Here is a 20,882-nt window from a genome sequence, read left to right as displayed (position 1 = left end):
GGAGTTCACTGACAGAGACTCCTCTTTGGAGGACTGATGATGGTCTGCCTGCCGCCCCTAGAGGTCGTATCCGTCGGAAGGCTCGCCTTCCCCTTTGCTGTAGAGGCCTTCCTTCTCCTCACAAGGGAGTTAGGAGGCACCTCTTCGGCTCTTCGCCATCGCAGTCCCCCGCAGAGGATCCTCCTCGCTGTGCTCTGACTGTTGCAGTTGCATCCTTGGACCTCTCTGCCAATCGTTCTCCTTCGCCTGCTGTCTCCGTTCCTGGCTGCTGACGCGCGTTGGGCGCCCACGCATCGCGTTTTCCAACGGACTCCGGTCCCTACAGGGCATGAGCGCCAGGTATCCCCTGCGCTTCAACGTTCTCCTGCACGCTCGCGCGCAATTGCACGCAAGCGCTCTCCTGCGGTGAAGCCCTCTCTACGCAGAAGTTCATCTTCGGAGACAACGCCCTAGAGACCTCCTGCAGCTGAGACTTCTCTCCAGCATTCTGCTCTCCAGCGCTCTCCTGCTTGCCAGCGCTCTCCTGCTTGCCAGCGCTCTCCTGCTCGCCAACGCTCACCTGCGCGCCAGCGCTCTCCTGTTCCCCAGCGGTCTTCTCCTCGCCAGCGTACAGCAGCGCGCCCTCATCCTGATGCGATCTCCTGCTCGCCCGCGCTCTTCACCTGCATGCCAGCGTTTGCCTGCACGCCATCGTTCGCCTGCGCGCCCACGTTCTCCGGATCTGGGCACAAGAAGGAAGACTCAAGCTTCTTCTCTTCAGCGTCGGCCATCGCCTACGCGCCATCGCGCGCATACACTAGATCCTGCTGCGCGCCCTCCTGCTCGCCCACGCCCTCGCGAACCGTCTCCTTCACGCGTGCAATCGCTTGCACCTCCGCCTGCACTTCCTGATTCTTCGGATCACGCTTCTGCGCACCCTCGATCTCCTGAGTGCCCGCGTGCTCCTACGCCTATGCGCCATCGCTCGCCAGCACGCCCACGAGCCCTCTCGCCAACCCGGAGATCCCCTACCGCGCCCGCGACCGACATAGTAGGATTCTATCGTGCGATCGGGAGGCACAGCGACCGCGCGAGCCACCACGCGAGCCTACAGGAACGAGAGCAGCCAGGTCATCCTCACGTTCCCCATCCCCGCAAGCGCAGACCAGCGCGCTCACAGGAGGGAGGGAAATCGCCAGATGGGTCCAGTAACCAACCTCCTCCTCCTTCCCGTTCCTTCCAGGCAGGTCCAGCAGTTGTCTACTCCTAAGGATCACCCGATCCCCTTCCCTTCAGAGGGAATCTCTGCATGCATGGTTTGCATCCCTCATCAGAGCTGTTGTGCAGGCTGTCAAACCTCCCTTCGCTGAGATGGGGCTCAAAACTATGGCGGCTCCGACCCCACTGAAGAGAAAGAGAGGAGTAGAAACCGTGGTTACTTCTCCGAGGGTCAAGCTGGCCCCTCGGACAACCTTGAGGAAGGCTCCCTCTCCCCCCCAGACGTTTTCTCTCTCTCCCGTGGACGAACATTTTCCGTCCTTGGGGGAATCAGACGAGGTGAGGCGTTCTCCCATCACACCAATGGGAGAAACCACACCTCGCGCTGGAGAATCGTCCCAGGTGGGAGCAGAGAAGAGCCCTCAGACGTCGTCGTTGGAGTCTTGTATTCCTCCCAGGAGGGAACCCAAGGATTCCAAGACTGTACCCAAGTCATCCTCAAGGATCCGTCCAGAACCTACTAGACCCGCGGAGAACGTCCACGTGTCCCCCCAAGAAGAGCCTTTGGGGACGGGAGACTTCGCTGCCAGTTCACCAGGAGGGGAGCCACTAGAGTCGGAGCATGCCTTCTGGCAAGTCCTGACCCTGATAAGGCATCTCAACAGGATTCCCGATCCTGAGATGCCTCCTCGCGAGGGCAAGGACACGGTCCTGGATCGAGTCTTTGGCACCCAGAAACCCACTAAGGCCAGTGCAGGTTTGCCCTGGTCCCAAGGGGTGAAGAGTGCCAGGGATAAGGTCGAGGCCCAGCTCTCCGAGCTCTCCTCCTCCAAACGGCTGGCAACAAACTCCTCCCGCCTCCTCGCGTCCAACAGAGGAGGTACTTTGAGATCTTGGAGGAGGCTTGTTTAGCTCTTGCCCTACACCACTCTATAGAAGAGCTTACTAAGGGAGTCCCTCTTGAGAGAGACTCCAGCCGGCAAGTGACTTTCTCGGCGAAGTGTGCCATGCAGGCTATTTCGTGACTTGACCTCTGGCTGGGATCTCTTGGCATCCTGTTGCGATCCGAAGATTTGTCTAAGGAGAGCACCAGGAAGGCCTTGGAGAACTTCCTCGTCTCGGGCACACGCACCATTGAGTTTCTGGCCCACCAAGTCTCGAACTTGTGGGCCAACTCAATCCTGAAACGTCGTGATGCGGTGGCAGAGAGGTTCCACGCGAAGGTCCCAGCCGTTGAGGTCAGCAGGCTCAGACATTTTTCCCTTCTAGGGAAGAACCTGTTCGAGCCTAAAGACTTGGAGCAGGCAGCCGAGAGGTGGAGGAAGTCCAACCAGGACTCCCTCCTTCATAGGGCTCTTACATCTAAGCCCTATAAACCTCCGGCACCTCAACAACCTCGCCCGCCCAAGACAACGAAACCGGCTGTGGCAGCGAAGGCCACGGTGTCGAAGCCCTTTCCTGTCAAAGACAGGAAAGGCAAAAAGTCCTCTAGGGGAGGAAAGAATCCTAGAGTGAGCGGCTGAGGCCGCAAACGCTGGGATTGGTAGTGCCCCTGCATGTCCACCAGTGGGGGGATGCCTTCAAAGTTGCGCAGACAGGTGGCAGCAACTCGGGGCCGATTCCTGGACGATTTCCGTAATCGGTCAGGGATATCGCGTCTCGTTCATAACATCTCTACCTCCCCTGACAGCGGATCCAGTGTCGTTGAGCTCCTTTGCCATGGGATCGGCAAGGGGCCAAGCTCTACGGGCAGAGGTCCAGACCATGTTGAAGAAGGGCGCTCTCCAGGAGGTCATCGACGGTTCCCCAGTTTTCTTCAGTTGACTCTTTCTTGTAAAGAAGGCGTCTGGAGGCTGGAGACCAGTCATCGACCTCTCAGCCCTGAACAGGTTCGTCAAACAAACCCCGTTCAGCATGGAGACGGCGGACACAGTCAGACTTGCGGTGAGACCACAAGACTTCATGTGTCCACTGGACCTGAAGGACGCGTACTTCCAGATCCCAGTCCATCCGTCTTCAAGGAAGTACCTAAGATTCAGCCTAGACAACAAGATCTACCAGTTCAAGGTGCTGTGTTTCGGTCTCTCCACAGCACCTCAAGTTTTCACCAGGGTGTTCACACTGATTTCTTCGTGGGCACACACGATTGGCATCCGTCTCCTCCGCTATCTGGACGACTGGCTGATCCTGGCAGACTCGAAGTCGACCCTTCTTCGACACCGAGACAAGCTTCTGGGACTTTGCCAAGATCTAGGGATCATGGTAAATCTCGAGAAGTCTTCTCTGCTTCCGACTCAACGACTGGTATATCTAGGCATGATCTTGGACACCAATCTCCACAAAGCCTTCCCATCAGATGACAGGATAGCAAGGCTGAGGAGTGTTGCAGTTCCTTTCCTCAGACGAGAAGAACTCCCAGCCCAATCGTGGTTACGTCTCCTCGGTCACCTTTCTTCTCTGGCCCGTCTAGTTCCAAATGGTCGCCTCAGGATGAGATCCCTGCAATGGCGACTCAAGTCCCGGTGGAATCAAGGTCACGATTCCCCGGACATCTTGGTCCCAATGGGTCCTGCGGAACGGACGGATCTCCAGTGGTGGTTGACAGAGGAAAACCTACGAAAGGGAGTGGATCTTCTCGTCCTCCCCCCGGATTTGATGCTGTTTTCGGACGCCTCAAAAAAAGGGTGGGGGGCCCACGTTCTGAACCACAGGACCTCAGGCCTATGGTCAGAATCAGAAAAGTGCCTCCACATAAACCTGCTAGAAATGAAAGCCGTGTATCTGGCACTTCAGCAGTTCCAACAGTACCTGGCGGGTCACTCCGTGGTGGTGATGAGCGACAACACCACGGTAGTGGCTTACATCAACAAGCAGGGAGGTACCTTTTCACAGCAGCTATCCCATCTTGCTGTAGAGATACTGAGATGGACCAAAGTCCACTCGATTCCACTATCAGCTCGCTTCATTCCAGGCAAGAGGAATGTGCTCGCCGACAGTCTGAGCAGGGCATCTCAGATAGTGAGTACCGAGTGCTCTTTGGATCGTCTAGTAGCCGACAAATTCCTGACTTTGTGGGGTTCCCCAATGGTGGATCTGTTCGCGACAGCCTTGAATTTCAAGCTCCCGCTGTACTGCTCCCTAGTCCCGGACCCCAAGGCACTCTGGCAAGATGCCTTTCAACAACGGTGGGACAACATCGACGGCTACTTCTTTCCCCCGTTCTGTCTGATGAGAAGAGTACTCAACAAGACCAGAATATCGGTCAACCTTTCAATGACCTTAATAGCTCCGCTATGGCATCACGCAGAGTGGTTCCCGGACCTTCTGCAGCTCCTGACGGAACTCCCGAGAGAACTTCCTCAACACGAGCTACTCGGACAACCACATGCCAACATCTTCCACAAAGCCGTAGCATCGCTGCGACTTCACGCCTGGAGACTATCCAGCGTCTCCTCACAGAGAGAGGCTTTTCGCAACAAGTTGCGGAAAGGATGTCTGGACACCTGTTAAAGTCATCCGCAGGGGTCTACCAGGCAAAGTGGAGAGTCTTGTGTGGTTGGTGTCGTGGAAGGGGTATCTCTCCACTTGATGCCACTATTCCAGCAATAGCGGAGTTTCTCGTGTATTTGTGGGAATAAATGCGCCTTTCAGTCTCGGCAGTGAAAGGCTATCGCTCAGCCTTAAGTCTTGCCTTCAGGCTCAAAGGAATGGACATTTCCTCCTCGCTGGAACTTTCTCTACTCATACGAAGTTATGAACTTACCTGCCCCCAGTCGGAAGTGAGACCTCCTCCATGGAACGTGGTTCGAGTCCTCAGGTCTCTTAAGAGACCTCCTTTCGAACCATTACGCCAGGCTTCTGATCGCCACCTGACTTGGAAAACGGTGTTCCTGCTTGCTCTGGCCTCGGCCAAGCGAGTCAGCGAACTTCATGGTCTCTCGTATGACATCGCCCATTCAAGGGGATGGGGGGAGGTAACGTTCAGATTCGTCCCTGAGTTTATAGCTAAGACTCAGAATCCAGGAGTTCCGGACCCCCTGTTCGACTCCTTCTGGATTTCGAGTCTCCGTTCTGTAACAGATGACCCAGACCATCTCTTACTGTGCCCAGTAAGGAGTCTGAGGCTATACCTTGAGAAAACAGCTGCAATCCGTCCTCGAGTGCAAGCATTGTTCGTGAGCACAGGAAGGACGAAGAGGAAGGTCACTAAGAATATAATCTCAGTTTGGATCGCAGGGTTATCCACCATTCACTGGATCCTGACCCTCCTCCGTCACGTCATGTCAGAGGCATCGCCACGTCCCTGGCATTCAAGAGAAGTTACTCTGTGACGCAGGTTCTACAAGCTGGGGTGTGGAAGCGTCAAACGACCTTCACAGCCCACTACCTGCAAGACGTGACCCACAGGAGGCTCGATATGTTCTCTATCGGCCCTGTGGTGGCGGCACAACAGCTGGTTTAAACCTCAGGCTCCTTAATGGACAAGTAGCAGTAGGTTGAGGGCATTGTTACCCGGTTTTAGTCTGCATGAATGAAAAGATATGCCTGGCCCTTATTCTTTTCTTCATTCTCCCCTCTCTTGGGGAAAGCAGCATCCTGGGTTCTCTGCACAGCTGACCTCAAACCACTGCAGGTAAACCATGTTTCCTTGTGTTCCTAGTATTAAGTTAATACTGTCACGTCCCCATACCCTTACGAGGTGGTATTGGGATCGTCCTAACCTAGATTTCCATCTAAAGGACTCCAGGTCAACTTTCTAGGACGAGTCACACTTCACTCCTTCACACACTAGGTTACGTAGGCCGCGGTCCTTGCAGAGCAAGGCACTTGCGAGGTGCAGGGACCCCTTATCTTGAGTTCTACACACTCAGATACTGAGTCCCCAGGCAAAAGCCAAAGCCAGTACGGCTGGGACTTACCACCCTACCTAAGGGTTAAGTCACCCTAATTATATAGCGTGGTTTGTATTTCGGTTACGAAACAAATGACAAATTCGTAGATAATTTGTATTTTTCCTAACCATACAAACCTTAGCTATTTAATCAAACTTGCCCGCCAGCCCTGTCCCCTGGGAAGTCCTATCTCTAAGCAAAATGAGCTATTCACCGGTGTGTGAGGGAGTGAGGGGTAGCTAGCTACCCCTCCCTACCCCCTCGCTAACTAGCGAGAGGGTAGTAAACCTTCGTTAAAAATCTAATGGCTCGTCGTTTCAGCCACGCCGAAAGTAATACCCTAATTAAATAGCTAAGGTTTGTATGGTTAGGAAAAATACAAATTACGAATTTGTCATATTTTATAAGTCAAGCTATGAAGTGACACCACTTAAAGGGCATGGATATCAGGTTTGCTCTTTCTAGTGTTCAATTTTTTCAAGTTTGAGAGAAAGAAGGCATATTTAGCAGAGCCCTTGCAAATTTACATGATAAGCTTTGTCGTTTATGTAGTCATTGTTAGGGGCCGTGAAATCATAATCTGAAATTTCAAGGTCTTGAGATTTATTTGTTGAAATAAATGGTCTTAGAGTGGTATTTTATAGGTGAAAAGAGATGTAGGTGACTGATCGGTGAAAGCATAAGTATTTAGAAAATTATCTGAAGAGTTTTTGTGATCAGCATTCTGCTCCAGTATCAGGAGTACAGTAAGCTCTCTCTAACATTGTGAAGCCTAACTGTATGTGGTTTAAAAAATGTGTCATTATAATTGCTTGCATTACAACCTGAAAGAGTTTGTTTAGTACTTCCCCATTTTGCTTTATATTGTAGACTGTTGTATAGGGATCACTTTATCCTAGCCATGGAGAGGAGGCCTTATCTCACTCTAAAACTCTATAAGGAAAAATTTGTTCAGGTTTTCGTGGTCCTGCTTAGCTCAGGATTTTACTATACTGTACAACTAAAATCTGGCTGATGGGTACTTTTCTAGTAAAGTATATGAACCCACTCGCCTTGTATCTCTTGAGACGCTTTCGGGTCTTCCTTTAGGATATAACCTGCAGAGAGGTCAGATCTAGGATAATATTTAGTACCTGTTAGACCATCTGACAAGGGCAGCTTGGTCAAGTTGAGTGTGTAGACCATTCATCTTAACTTATTTGTTTTGCTGGGCAAGCACTTCGTTCGTTACTTTCTACTGTGGATCATTGAATTGTCATTTCGACACTTCTTTCAAATTTGCAAGGGTTATGTTGCACTCCTTGTAAAATCAAATATTGCAGTGCAATCTTTAGTTTCCTAAAATTGGGTATTCAATCAAGTCATAGCCAAAGTTAGTAACACCTGTGATTTTAAGTGACTCATTGCTGCTAAACTGAACTCAAGCATCTTGGATTACTAGATATTCCTTATTAACTACATTTATTTGTAGCAATGCTAGTGGTGTTTCATTTCTACTAAACTTGGTTTTAACCAATAACAAATCCAGTAATCTCACCAATGTAAATACTGTAAACAACTTGTGTTTTTCATGTTTAAGGTTTTATTAATTTTTTTTGCAATGGCTCCTTAGTCTTTGTATCCGAGTGTAATACAAACATGTAAACATTAGCCTTTTTTTATTCTATTAGTGCTCAAAGTACTATTGACATAAATTTATAATGCTTATGAAAATTTAAATATTCTGTTAGAAATGAATGTTAGCATGAGGAGAAAAGATAAGTTTTGTATGTTACGCAACAACATTATAAGTTCAATACGGCTGTATAAATATTTCTATGTTCATATTTTATATTTAGGATTGTATAATCAAAGTCAGCAAACATTGGGTATAATGATTTAAGTTTTCTACTATATCACGTATATGATATTAGTGATTAGTTTTTATAAGGTTAAAACTGCATTATCTGTAACAGATAGGACTTATTTGGTAAAATAAAAATAGACATTTGCTACCATGACATTAATTACTGTTTATTTTTGTTGCAGTATTTTATCTTACTACCATAAATTACACGTTTCCTGTGAGGAAATTTTTCTAACATGTCGTCTCTGGTGTATATACAGTAATTAGAAATGTTGCCTTATTTGTAAATTTATGTATGTAATTTGAATACCACCAGGCTTTCATGACAAATCTATGGTGATTGTACTTATAGGACAGGCCACCTATGTACTGAAAGTCTAATTATTTCAGTGAAACTTCCTGGAATATTTTTCACCATTGTACATTTGAAATCTGTTTTCCCCGCTGATAAATTGGACGATCGAGTAAACAGCATCATTACACAGAATGAAAATATGTTGGAAGAGTAATTAAGAAGGAAGGACCAAATGGTACCAACATAATGGTCTCAATCCTCAGATATCTGGATATCCTGAAAGTTTGGGGAAAACCAATCTGCATTACCATCCGTTTGTTATGGCAGTGGATGCTATTCAATAAGATTGGCCAAAATGATAAATTTATGCATTTCAAAATTTTGCCATGAATTTTATCAACAAGTTTTGGGACTCTCAGAAGATGGATAGTTGTCATAGCTCAATTTTGGCCCCAAAGAGAGTGGTTCACTTACCTTCCTCTAGCAAGAAAACTAAATCAGTTTGCAAACGGAAGTCTCATACAACCACAAAGATGGATATTTTACCTAAACCCTCTCATGCTACAGCTAATAGCATGATAACACCATCGTATTCTCAGATATGTACATGTAATTTTACGTAGACTTTACTTCAGGACAGCCTTGAAGTATTCTATTGATATATTTTATTGGCATCAATGGTATATTTACTTTTTTGTGAAAAGTATAAGATACCCGATATATCCAAGAGGTTTATAAAATATGAAAATTTTTTTTGTTGCGTCAATTAAGGTTTATAGATCTGTTGACTGCAATTTTGCAACATGTTGGTTTATATTTAGCTGCTATCAATGTAATTAGAAATAGGTCCATTATTGAAAAAATTTATCTCAAAATCTGTTTAGATGGAATTTGGATGTTGCACTTGGGTACTTTTGAGAGATCCTCAAATGTAACCTTTGGATAATCTTTTCTTCAATTATCCTGATTGATAAAACTTCCTTAGCTTTACCTACATCAAAAATTCAGAGAGATAAGCTACCTTTTCTTTGTGGGATTCAAAGTATGTTTGCATTAATTTCATTTTAACTAGTTACTGAGATGAAAATGCAGCTAGAGCACAGTAGAAGTGCATGACTTTCATGCATCATTTCAGCTGCTCATAGTTTTATAACACTAATTGGAAATATTGTTTATGTTCTGAAAACTTTTAGGGTCTTTGCAGCATTTCTTCAACCCATAGCTGCACTTACTTTATATCCTACTTTACCACCGTTGTCTTCCTTCATGCCATCTTGCTGTCGAACCTCTACTTCGTAGTATAATTGCTGGGTTTTCCCCCCAGTTGCTCTTGGGTACTGAATGGCCTCACAGGCCCCAGGTTTGGGCTACATCGCTGAAATTCATAAATTTAAAAGCATCCTTGCTACCAAGCTGTTTCAATTTTGACTTGTGTATGTATATTCATTTAGAAAAAGTTAAATGTGTACAAAAAGTTGAGAATTCAATCATTTCTACTTCACAATTTTTGTATATTTTGCATTGTTTCTGATTAATCCAAGCCTTATTGCATGTTATTACCAGCAAGCAGGTGTCATTAACCAGAAAATGGAGTTATTCCTATGCATTATTTAAAATTTCTTCAGCAGTGCTTGAATGGTCATTACATTATTAAGGAAGTTTGCTAACACCAAGCGAAGCAAGGGTACAAGAAAACAATTTCTCCCGGATCTGAGGTGTCGAGTTTACAAAAAAAACAACTTCTCCCGGATCAGAGAGGTCTCGAGTGTATAGTTTATATTAAAGCGCAGCAGACAGCACCCCTAGGCTTTAGCTCTGGATTCTCTCCCATCCAGTCATCACTAGTGTTTTCTGGCTTCATTCATCTCATCATCATCCTGTCTGTCTTGTATTTGCCATGCAGGTCCAGCATAGTTATCATCCTCCTTCAAGATACAAGAACCCTTGCAATCTCTTGCTGGCGTCAAGAATGTTATCTTATATGGCCCGTTCAAGGTAAGAGCTTCTGTTCTATGCAAGTGTGGGGAATCTAAACCGCACCACACCTTAGGCCGTAATGGGTACAGGGTGCGGTTACACTTGATTTTTTTGGTATTTAATTATTTTTTTTTCTTTTTTTTTTGAGCACATTTGCTTATACTGTAAGCAGATACACACAGGTGACCATGTAAAGAAATGCATTTTGTCCCTATGAGAATGCAAACCTTCACAACCATATGTGTTGCGTACCTTTATGAAGCAGGATGCTGTATGCAGCCCCCTTTGAAGTGTTTGTTTTTGCTCTTTCAATCAAGATGATGAGGATTCTAGAGAGTAACTTCTCACTTTGTGGTAGTTTCTCTGTCTTGTAAAGTATTTACTCAATTTGGACAGTTTCTCCCCTAACTGCATGCCAGATAGTTTAGATTATTTGTCTAGTGGGGTTACCTGACTCCGACAGCATTCCACAGATGGTGACCCCTTGCGACAAACCCTATGGTAGGAGCTTGTGTTATGGTGGAGAAACTTTTTGTAACCTCCTCTGAGCCAGCGCAGTATAGGTCACCCGTACCAAGACGTCTGTCTGTGACAGAAAGAATGTATGTTTGACAAGAGGAAGGAGAATTCACCCTGTTATTTCCATCTCTACCAAACTCTGCTCCATCATCTATCACCTTCAACAGATATTTTTCTCTTTGTCGACGAAGAGGATAGTTGCGTGGGAAGGCCTTTAACTAAAATTTCGAGGGAGTGATGGTACTCAGGAGCTATGTGGTACTTTTGGGGTCTTTCAAGCGAGTGCGTGATGGTGTTACAGTTCCAGCTGTAGCATCAAAACAGAAGAGTTGCCCTATTTGTACCAAACATCAGCATCATAGGCCAGGGGACGTTGAGATAACATGGGCCCACCTTTCTTGCTCCTAATGAGATAAGAATGATTGTTTCTTACCGTATGTGCATACTGTGCTGTACAGAACTTTGCTGTTCACTGCTACCTTGGTAATTGGATAGTGATTAGGAACCTGGTGCGAGTCAACGATTGTTTTGAAAGTAGCTGGTCAATGGTCCAAAACAGAAAAGTCTCTAGTACCATAATGTACGCCGATAGGGACATATGTTCATGATAACTCCTCATGCCAATATGGAGATCATGCATCACCTAATAGCTTTCACATTAATTAGTGATATTAAGCTGGGTGCAAAAGCATCTTGGGCTCATCAGGGAGAGGTTGATGTAAAAAATAAAGACATTAGATAGTGAGGAAAGGTTGATGCTTAGAACAAAGGCATTGAATGATCATAGTGAGTGAGTCACTAATGCAGAGATCCAAGTTATTGGGTGATGATTAGAGGCTGATGTTGAGATCCAAGTCATTGAATAGCAAGGTGAGGTTCATGTTGAGATCCAAGATGACGACAGACAGCGAGAAGAGGTTCGTCCTGAGATCCAAGTTATGAATAGTGAGGCGAGGTTCATGTTGAGATCCAGGAGGGCATTGGACAGTAAGGAAATATTAACGATGAGATCCAAAAAGGTATTGGACAGTGAGCACAGCTTAATGCTAAAATCCAAGAAGGTATTGGACAGTGAGGAGAGGTTCTGAGATCAAAGAAGGTATTGGACAGTGAGGACGGACAGGTTAATGCCGAGATCAAGGAAGGTATTGAACAGTGAAGAGAGGTTGATGCTGAGATCCAAGAAGGTATTGAACAGTGAAGAGAAATTAATGCAGAGATCCAAGAAACTATTGGACAGTGACAATTAGTTGAAGCATAGATCCAAGAAGGCATTGGACAGTGAGAAGAGGTTGATGGCAAGAAGGTACAGTATTGGATAGTAAGGAAAAGTTGATGCGGTACTGGACAGTGAGTTCGTGCCGAGATACAAAAAGATATTGGACAGTGAGAAGTTCATGCCGAGATCCAAGATGGTATTGGACAGTGAGGAGAAGTTGATGCCGACATCCAAGATGGTACTGGACAGTGAGGAGAAGTAGTTGCCGAGACCCCAGATGGTATTGGACAGTGAGGAGAAGTAGATGCCGAGACCCAAGATGGTATTGGACAGTGAGGAGAAGTAGATGCCGAGATCCAAGATGGTATTGGACAGTGAGGAGAAGTAGATGCCGAAATCCAAGATGGTATTGGACGGTGAGGAGAAGTAGATGCCGAGACCCAAGATGGTATTGGACAGTGAGGAGAAGTAAATGCCGAGATCCAAGATGGTATTGGACAGTGAGGAGAAGTAGATGCCGAGACCCAAGATGGTATTGGACAGTGAGGAGAAGTAGATGCCGAGACCCAAGATGGTATTGGACAGTGAGGAGAAGTAGATGCCGAGACCCAAGATGGTATTGGACAGTGAGGAGAAGTAGACGCCGAGACCCAAGATGGTATTGGACAGTGAGGAGAAGTAGATGCCGAGACCCAAGATGGTATTGGACAGTGAGGAGAAGTAGACGCCGAGACCCAAGATGGTATTGGACAGTGAGGAGAAGTAGATGCCGAGACCCAAGATGGTATTGGACAGTGAGGAGAAGTAGATGCCGAAACCCAAGATGGTATTGGACAGTGAGGAGAAGTAGATGCCGAGATCCAAGATGGTATTGGACAGTGAGGAGAAGTAGATGCCGAGACCCAAGATGGTATTGGACAGTGAGGAGAGGTTGATGCCGAGATCCAACAAGCTATTGGACAGTGAGGGGGAAGTTGATGCTGAGATCCATGAAGGTATTGGACAGTGAGGAGAGGTTGATGCTGAGATCCAACAAGCTATTGGACAGTGAGGGGGAAGTTGATGCTGAGATCCATGAAGGTATTGGACAGTGAGGAGAGGTTGATGCCGAGATCCAAGAAGTTATTGGACAGGTTAGTGCTGAGATCCAAGAAGGTATTGGACAGTGAGGAGAGGTTGGTGCTGAGATCCAGGAAGTTATTGGACAGGTTAGTGCTGAGATCCAAGAAGGTATTGGACAGTGAGGAGAGGTTGGTGCTGAGATCCAAGAAGGTTTCGGAGAGTGAAGAGAGGTTGATGCCAACATCCAAGATGGTATTGGACAGTGAAGAGAGGTTGATGCTGAGATCCAAGAAGGTATTGGACAGTGAGTACAGGTTAATGTTAAAATCCAAGAAGGTATTGGACAGAAGAAAGATTGAGGCTGAAATCCAAATACGTATTGGACAGCGAGGAGAGGATCTCCTGAGATCAAGGAAAGTATTGGACATTGAGGACAGACAGGTTAATGCTGAGATCAAGGAAGGTATTGAACAGTGAAGAGAGGTTGATGCTGAGATCCAAGGTATTGAACAGTGAGGATAGACAGGTTAATACTTAGATCAATGAAGGTATTGAATAGTGAAGGGAAGTTGATGCCAAGATGCAAGAAACTATTGGACAGTGACAATTTGTTGAAGCATAGATGCAAGAAGGCAATGGACAGTGAGAATAGGTTGATGACAAGATATAAGAAGGTATTGGATAGTAAGGAAAAGTTGATGCTGAGATCCAGAAAGGTATTGGACCGTGAGAAATTGATGCCGAGATCCAAGATGGTTTTGGACAGTGAGGAGAAGTTGATGCTGAGATCCAACAAGCTATTGGACAGTGAGGGGGAAGTTGATGCTGATATCCAAGAAGGTATTGGACAGTGAGGAGAGGTTAATGCTGAGATCCAAGAAGATTTCAGACAGTGAAGAGAGGTTGATGCTGACATTCAAAATGGTATTGGATAGTGAGGAGAGGTTGATGCCGAGATCCAAGTAGGTATTAGAACGAGAAGAGAGGTTGATGCTGATATTCAAGTAGGTACTGGACAGTGAGAAGAGGTTGATGCAGAGTTCCATGAAGGTATTGGCCAGTGAAATGAGGTTCATGCCAAGATCCAAGAAGGTATTGGACAGTGAATAGAGGTTGATGCCGAGATCCAAGAAGGTATTGGACAGTGAAAACAGGTTGATGCAGAGATCCAAGAAGGTATCGGACAGTGAAAAGAGGTTGATGCAGAGATCCAATTATGTATGGGACAATGAGAAGAGATTGTTGCCGAGATCCAAGAAAGTATTGGACAGTGAGCAGAAGTTGATACCGAGATCCAAAAATGTATTGGACAGTGAGGATTAGTTGATGCAGAGATCCAAGAAGGCATTGGTTGGACAATGAGGAAAAAGTTGATGCTGAGATCCAAGAAGGCACTGGACAGTGAGTTGGTGGCGAGATCAAAGAAGGTATTGGACAGTGAGAAGTCGGTGCCTAGATCCACGAAAGTAGATCCTAGAAGGTATTGGACAGTGAGAAGAGGTTGATGTGGAGATCCAAGAAAGTATAGGATAGCGAGAAGTTGATGCCAAGATCCAAGAAAGTATTGGACAGTGAGAAGTTGGTACCGAGATCCAAGAAAGAATTGGACTGTGAGAAGTTGGTGCCGAGATCCAAGAAAGTATTGGACAGTGAGAAGTGGGTGCCGTGATCCAAGAAAGTATTGGACAGTGAGAAGTTGGTTCCGAGATCCAAGAAAGAATTGGACTGTGAGAAGTTGGTGCCGAGATCCAAGAAAGAATTGGACTGTGAGAAGTTGGTGCCGAGATCCAAGAAAGAATTGGACTGTGAGAAGTTGGTGCCGAGATCCAAGAAAGAATTGGACTGTGAGAAGTTGGTGCCCAGATCCAAGAAAGAATTGGACTGTGAGAAGTTGGTGCCCAGATCCAAGAAAGAATTGGACTGTGAGAAGTTGGTGCCGAGATCCAAGAAAGTATTGGACAGTGATAAGTGGGTGCCGTGATCCAAGAAAGTATTGGACACTGATAAGTGGGTGCCGTGATCCAAGAAAGTATTGGACAGTGAGAAGTGGGTGCCGTGATCCACGAAAGTATTGGAGAGTTAGGAGAAGCTGATGCCGAGATCCAAGAAGGTATTAACTGCGAGGAGAGGATACTGAGATCCAAGAAGGCACTGGACAGTGAAGAGAGGTTAATGCTGATATCCAAGAAAGTAATGGAGTGAGGAGATGATGCCGAGAACTGAGAAGGTATCGGACAGTTTGGAGAGGTAGATGCAGATCTTCTAGAAGGTATTGGACAGTGAGGAGAGTTTGATGCTGAGATCCAAGATGATATTGGAGAGGTTGATGCTGAGAAGATCCAAGAAGGTATTGGCCAGTTTGGAAAGGTTAATGACGAGATCCAAGATGGTATTGTACAATTTGGAGATGTTGATGCTGAGATCCAAGAAGGTATCGGACAGTTTGGAGATGACGCCGAGACCCAAAAAGGTATTTGACAGTTTGGAGAGGTTGATGCGGAGATCCAAGAAGGTATCGGACAGTTTGGAGATGACGCCGAGACCCAAAAAGGTATTTGACAGTTTGGAGAGGTTGATGCGGAGATCCAAGAAGGTATTGGATAGTTTGGACATGATGCTGAGATCCAAGAAGGTATTGGACAGTTTGGAAAGGTTGATGCGGAGATCCAAGAAAATATTGGACAGTTTGGAGAGGTTGATGCCGAGATCCAAGAAGGTATTGGACAGTTTGGACATGTTGAGATCCAAGAAGGTATTGGACAGTTTGGACATGATGCTGAGATCCAAGAAGGTATTGGACAGTTTGGACATGATGCTTAGATCCAAGAAAGTATTGGACAGTTTGGAGAGGTTGATGCGGAGATCCAAGAAGGTATTGGACAGTTTGGAAAGGTTGATGCAGAAATCCAAGAAGGTATTGGACAGTTTGGAGATGATGCTGAGATCCAAGAAAGTATTGGACAGTTTGGAGAGGTTGATGCGGAGATCCAAGAAGGTATTGGACAGTTTGGACATGATGCTGAGATCCAAGAAGGTATTGGACAGTTTGGACATGATGCTGAGATCCAAGAAGGTATTGGACAGTTTGGAAAGGTTGATGTGGAGATCCAAGAAAGTATTGGACCGTGATGAGAAATTGATGCCAAGATCCAAGAAGGTACTGAACATTGAGGAGAGGTGGATGCATAGAACCAATTAGGTATTGGACAGTGATATGAGGTTGATGCTGAGATCCAAGAAGGTATTGGACAGTGAGAAGAGTTTAATGCTTAAGATCCAAGAAGGTATTGGACAGTGAGAAGAGGTTGATGTCGAGACCCAAGAAGATATTGGACAGCAAGATGATGTTGATGCATGATCCAAGAAGGTATTGGACAGTGAAGAGAGGTTGATGCCGAGATCCAAGAAGGTATTGGATAGTGAGAAGAGGTTAATGCCGAGATTCAAGAAGGTATTGGATAGTGAGAAGAGGTTAATGCAGAGATCCAAGAAGGTATTAGACAGTGAGAAGAGGGTAATGTAGAGATCCAAGAATGTATTGGTCAATGAGAAGAAGCAGATGCTGAGATTCAAGAAGGTATTGGACATTGAGAAGAGGTTGATTTGAAGATCCAAGAAGGTATTGGACTGTGAGAAGAGGTTGATGTCGAGATCCAAGAAGATATTAGACAGCAAGATGATGTTGATGCCGAGATCCAAGAAGGTATTGGACAGTGAGAAGAGGTTAATGCAGAGATTCAAGAAGGTATTGGACAGTGAGATGAGGGTAATGCCGAGATCCAAGAAGGTATTGGTCAATGAGAAGAAGCTGATGCTGAGATTCAAGAAGGTATTGGACAATGAGAAGAGGTTGATTTGAAGATCCAAGAAGGTATTGGACTGAGAAGTTGGTGTCGAGATCGAAGAAACTATTGGACAGTGAAAAGTTGGTGCCGAGATCCAAGAAACTAAGGAACAGTGAGAGAAGTTGGTGCCGAGATTCAAGAGAGTATTGGACTGTGAGAAGTTGGTGTCAAGATCCAAGAAAGTATTGGACTGTGAGAAGTTGGTGTCAAGATCCAAGAAATTATTAGACAGTGAAAAGTTGGTGTCGAGATCCAAGAAAATATTGGACAGTGAGAAGTTGGTGCCGAGTTCCAAGAATGTATTGGACAGTGAGAAGTTGGTGCCGAGATCCAAGAAGGTATTGGACAGTGTGAAGTTGGTGCCGAGATCCAGGAAGGTATTGGACAGTGAGAAGAGGTTAATGCCGAGATCCAAGAAGGTATTGGACAGTGAGAAGAGGTTAATGCCGAGATCCAAGAAGGTATTGGACAGTGAGAAGAGGTTAATGCCGAGATCCAAGAAGGTATTGGACAGTGAGAAGAGGTTAATGCCGAGATCCAAGAAGGTATTGGACAGTGAGAAGAGGTTAATGCCGAGATCCAAGAAGGTATTGGTCAATGAGAAGAAGCTGATGCTGAGATTCAAGAAGGTATTGGACAATGAGAAGAGGTTGATTTGAAGATCCAAGAAGGTATTGGACTGAGAAGTTGGTGTCGAGATCGAAGAAACTATTGGACAGTGAAAAGTTGGTGCCGAGATCCAAGAAACTAAGGAACAGTGAGAGAAGTTGGTGCCGAGATTCAAGAGAGTATTGGACTGTGAGAAGTTGGTGTCAAGATCCAAGAAAGTATTGGACTGTGAGAAGTTGGTGTCAAGATCCAAGAAATTATTAGACAGTGAAAAGTTGGTGTCGAGATCCAAGAAAATATTGGACAGTGAGAAGTTGGTGCCGAGTTCCAAGAATGTATTGGACAGTGAGAAGTTGGTGCCGAGATCCAAGAAGGTATTGGACAGTGTGAAGTTGGTGCCGAGATCCAGGAAGGTATTGGACAGTGAGAAGAGGTTGATGTGGAGATCCAAGAGGGTAAGGGACAGTGAGAAGTTGATGTCAAGATTCAAGAAGATAAGGGATAGTGAGAAGTTGTCGAGACCCAAGAAGGTACTGACAGCGAGGAGAGGATACCGAGATCCAAGAAGGTATTGGATAGTGAGGAGAGGTTGATGCCGAGATCCAAGAAGGTATTGGACAGTGAGAAGAGTTTAATGCCGAGATCCAAGAAGGTATTGGACAGTGAGAAGAGGTTAATGCAAAGATCCAAGAAGGTATTGGACAATGAGAAGAAGCTGATGCTGAGATTCAAGAAGGTATTTGGATATTGAGAAGGGGTTGATGTGGAGATCCAAGAAAGTAAGGGACAGTGGGAAGTTGATGTCAAGATCCAAGAAGGTAAGGGATAGTGAGAAGTTGTCGAAACCCAAGAAGGTACTGACAGCGAGGAGAGGATACCGAGATCCAAGAAGGTATTGGATAGTGAGGAGAGGTTGATGCCGAGATCCAAGAAGGTATTGGACAGTGAGAAGAGGGTAATGCAGAGATCCAAGAAGGTATTGGACAGTGAGAAGAGGGTAATGCAGAGATCCAAGAAGGTATTGGACAGTGAGAAGAGGTTAATGCAGAGATCCAAGAAGGTATTGGACAATGAGAAGAAGCTGATGCTGAGATTCAAGAAGGTATTGGACATTGAGACGAGGTTGAGGCCGAGATCCAAGAAGGTAAGGGATAGTGAGAAGTTGTCGAGACCCAAGAAGGTACTGACAGCGAGGAGAGGGTACCGAGATCCAAGAAGGTATTGGATAGTGAGGAGAGGTTGATGCCGAGATCTAAGAAGGTATTGGACAGTAAGGAGAGGTTGATGCCGAGATCCAAGAAGGTATTGGATAGTGAGGAGAGGTTGATGCCGAGATCCAAGAAGGTATTGGACAGTGAGGAGAGGTTGATGCCGAGATCCAATAAGGTATTGGATAGTGAGGAGAGGTTGATGCCGAGATCCAAGAAGGTATTGGATAGTGAGGCGAGGTTGATGCCGAGATCCAAGAAGGTATTGGACAGTGAGGAGAGGGTGATGCCGAGATCCGAGAAGGTATTGGATAGTGAGGAGAGGTTGATGCCGAGATCCAAGAAGGTATTGGACAGTGAGACGAGGTTGATGCCGAGATCCAAGAAGGTATTGGACAGTGAGGAGAGGTTGATGCTGAGATCCAGGAAGATATTGGACAGTTTGGAGAGGTTGATGCCGAGATCCAAGAAGGTTTTGGACAGCTTGATGCCGAGATCTAAGAAGACATTGGAGAGCATGGAGAGATTGATGCCGAGATCCAAGATGGTACTGGACAGTTCGGAGCGGTTGATGCGGAGATCCAAGAAGGTATTGGACAGTGAGGAGAAGTTGGTACTGAGATCTTAGAAGTTATCGGACAGTTTGGAGAGGTTGATGCCGAGATCTAAGAATGTATTGGACAGTTTGGAGAGGTTGATGTGGAAATCCAAGAATGTATTGGACAGTTTAGAGAGGTCAATGCAGAAATCCAAGAAGGTACTGGACAGGTTAGACAGGTTGATTCGGAGATCCAAGAAGGTATTGGACAGTGAGGAGAAGTTGATGCCAAGATCCAAGAAGGTATTGGATAGTGAGGAGAAGATGATGCCGAGATCCAAGAAGGTATCGAACAGTTTGGAGAGGTTGATGCTGAGATCTAAGAATGTATTGGACAGTTTGGAGAGGTTAATGTGGAAATCCAAGAATGTATTGGACAGTTTAGAGGGGTTGCTGTGGAAATCCAAGAATGTATTGGACAGTTTATAGAGGTTGCTGTGGAAATCCAAGAATGTATTGGACAGTTTATAGAGGTTGCTGTGGAAATCCAAGAATGTATTGGACAGTTTAGAGAGGTTGATTCGGAGATCCAAGAAGGTATTGGACAGTGAAAAGATGTTGATGCCAAGATCCAAGAAGGTTTCGGACCGTTTGGAGAGGTTGATTAGGAGATCCAAGAAAGTATTGGACACTAAGCAGAAGTTGATGCTGAGATCCAAGAAGGTATTGAACAGTGAAAATAGGTTGATGCCGAGATACAAGAAGTTATTGGACATTGAGAAGAGGCTGATATCGACATCCAAGAAAGTATTGGAAAGCGAGCAGTTGAATTATGCCAAGATCCAAGAAGGCATTAGACAGTGAGGAGATGTTGACGCAGAGATCCAAGAAGGTATCGGACAGTGAGGAGAGGTGGATGCCAAGATCCAAGAAGTTATTGGACTGTGAGGAGAGGTTGATGCTGATATCAATGAAAGAATTGGACAGTGAGGAGAGGCTGATGCCGAGATTCAAGAAGTTATTGGATAGTGAGGAGAGGTATATTCCGACATCCAAGAAGGTTTTGGACAGAGAGGAGAGGTTGATGCTGAGATCCAAGAAGGTGTTGGACAGTGAGAAGAGGTTGATGCAGAGATCTAAGAAGGTATTGGACAGCGAGTTGAGGCTGATGTGGAAATCCAAGAAAGTATTGGACAGCGAGATGAGGTCGATGCTGAGATCCAAGAAGGTATTGGACAGTAAGATGAGGATGTTGAGATTCAAGAAGGTATTGGATATTGAGAAGAAGCTGAAGCCGAGATCCTGGAAAGCATTGGACAGTGAGGAGAGGTTGATGCCGAGATCCTAGGAAGTATTGGACAGTGAGTAGGGGGTTGATGCCGAGATCTAAGAAGGTATTGGACAATGAGAAGAGGTTGATGCTGAGATCCAAGAAGGCACTGGACAGTGAGGAGAGGTTAATGCTTATATCCAAGAAAGTAATGGAGTGAGGAGAAGTTGATGCCGAGAACCGAGAAGGTATCGGACAGTGAGGAGAGGTTGATGTGGAAATCCAAGGTGTTGGACAGTGAGACTAGGTTGATGCCGAGATCTAAGAAGGTGTTGGACAGTGAGACGAGGTTGATGCCGAGATCTAAGAAGGTATTGGACAGTGAGACGAGGTTGATGCCGAGAT

The 20,882-nt window shown here is 45.8% G+C and overlaps 3 protein-coding genes across 3 annotated transcripts; 2 read left to right on the top strand and 1 right to left on the bottom strand.

Moving 5' to 3' along the window:
• Positions 1-631: 631 nt before the first annotated feature.
• Positions 632-1,249, top strand: LOC137630056 (uncharacterized). Its single transcript, XM_068361546.1, has one exon. The coding sequence runs from the start codon at positions 632-634 to the stop codon at positions 1,247-1,249; it is 618 nt and encodes a 205-aa protein (XP_068217647.1).
• A 14,066-nt stretch (positions 1,250-15,315) lies between these two features.
• Positions 15,316-16,206, top strand: LOC137630055 (golgin subfamily A member 6-like protein 2). Its single transcript, XM_068361545.1, has one exon. It carries the CDS (start codon positions 15,316-15,318, stop codon positions 16,204-16,206), a length of 891 nt encoding a protein of 296 aa, XP_068217646.1.
• On the bottom strand, positions 16,203-19,188 carry LOC137630054 (uncharacterized). Its single transcript, XM_068361544.1, has 2 exons — positions 18,650-19,188; positions 16,203-17,994 (listed from the first exon to the last, which is right to left on the bottom strand). The coding sequence occupies exons 1-2, from the start codon at positions 19,186-19,188 to the stop codon at positions 16,203-16,205; spliced, it is 2,331 nt and encodes a 776-aa protein (XP_068217645.1).
• Positions 19,189-20,882: the final 1,694 nt, after the last annotated feature.

The sequence above is a fragment of the Palaemon carinicauda genome, chromosome 38, assembly GCF_036898095.1.
Source record: "Palaemon carinicauda isolate YSFRI2023 chromosome 38, ASM3689809v2, whole genome shotgun sequence".
Lineage (NCBI taxonomy): Eukaryota > Metazoa > Arthropoda > Malacostraca > Decapoda > Palaemonidae > Palaemon > Palaemon carinicauda.
The sequence above is the reverse complement of the archived record's forward strand: the minus strand, read 5'-3'. Positions and strand labels throughout refer to the sequence as shown.

Coding starts and splice junctions, on each gene's coding strand:
- LOC137630054 (XM_068361544.1), bottom strand. CDS start 19,188: ATGCTCTCCAATGTCTTCTTAGATCTCGGCATCAAGCTGTCCAAAACC. Junction 17,995..18,649: donor CTCGGTACCCTCTCCTCGCT/GTCAGTACCTTC, acceptor CCTCGCTGTCAG/TACCTTCTTGGGTCTCGACA.
- LOC137630055 (XM_068361545.1), top strand. CDS start 15,316: ATGATATTGGAGAGGTTGATGCTGAGAAGATCCAAGAAGGTATTGGCC.
- LOC137630056 (XM_068361546.1), top strand. CDS start 632: ATGCGATCTCCTGCTCGCCCGCGCTCTTCACCTGCATGCCAGCGTTTG.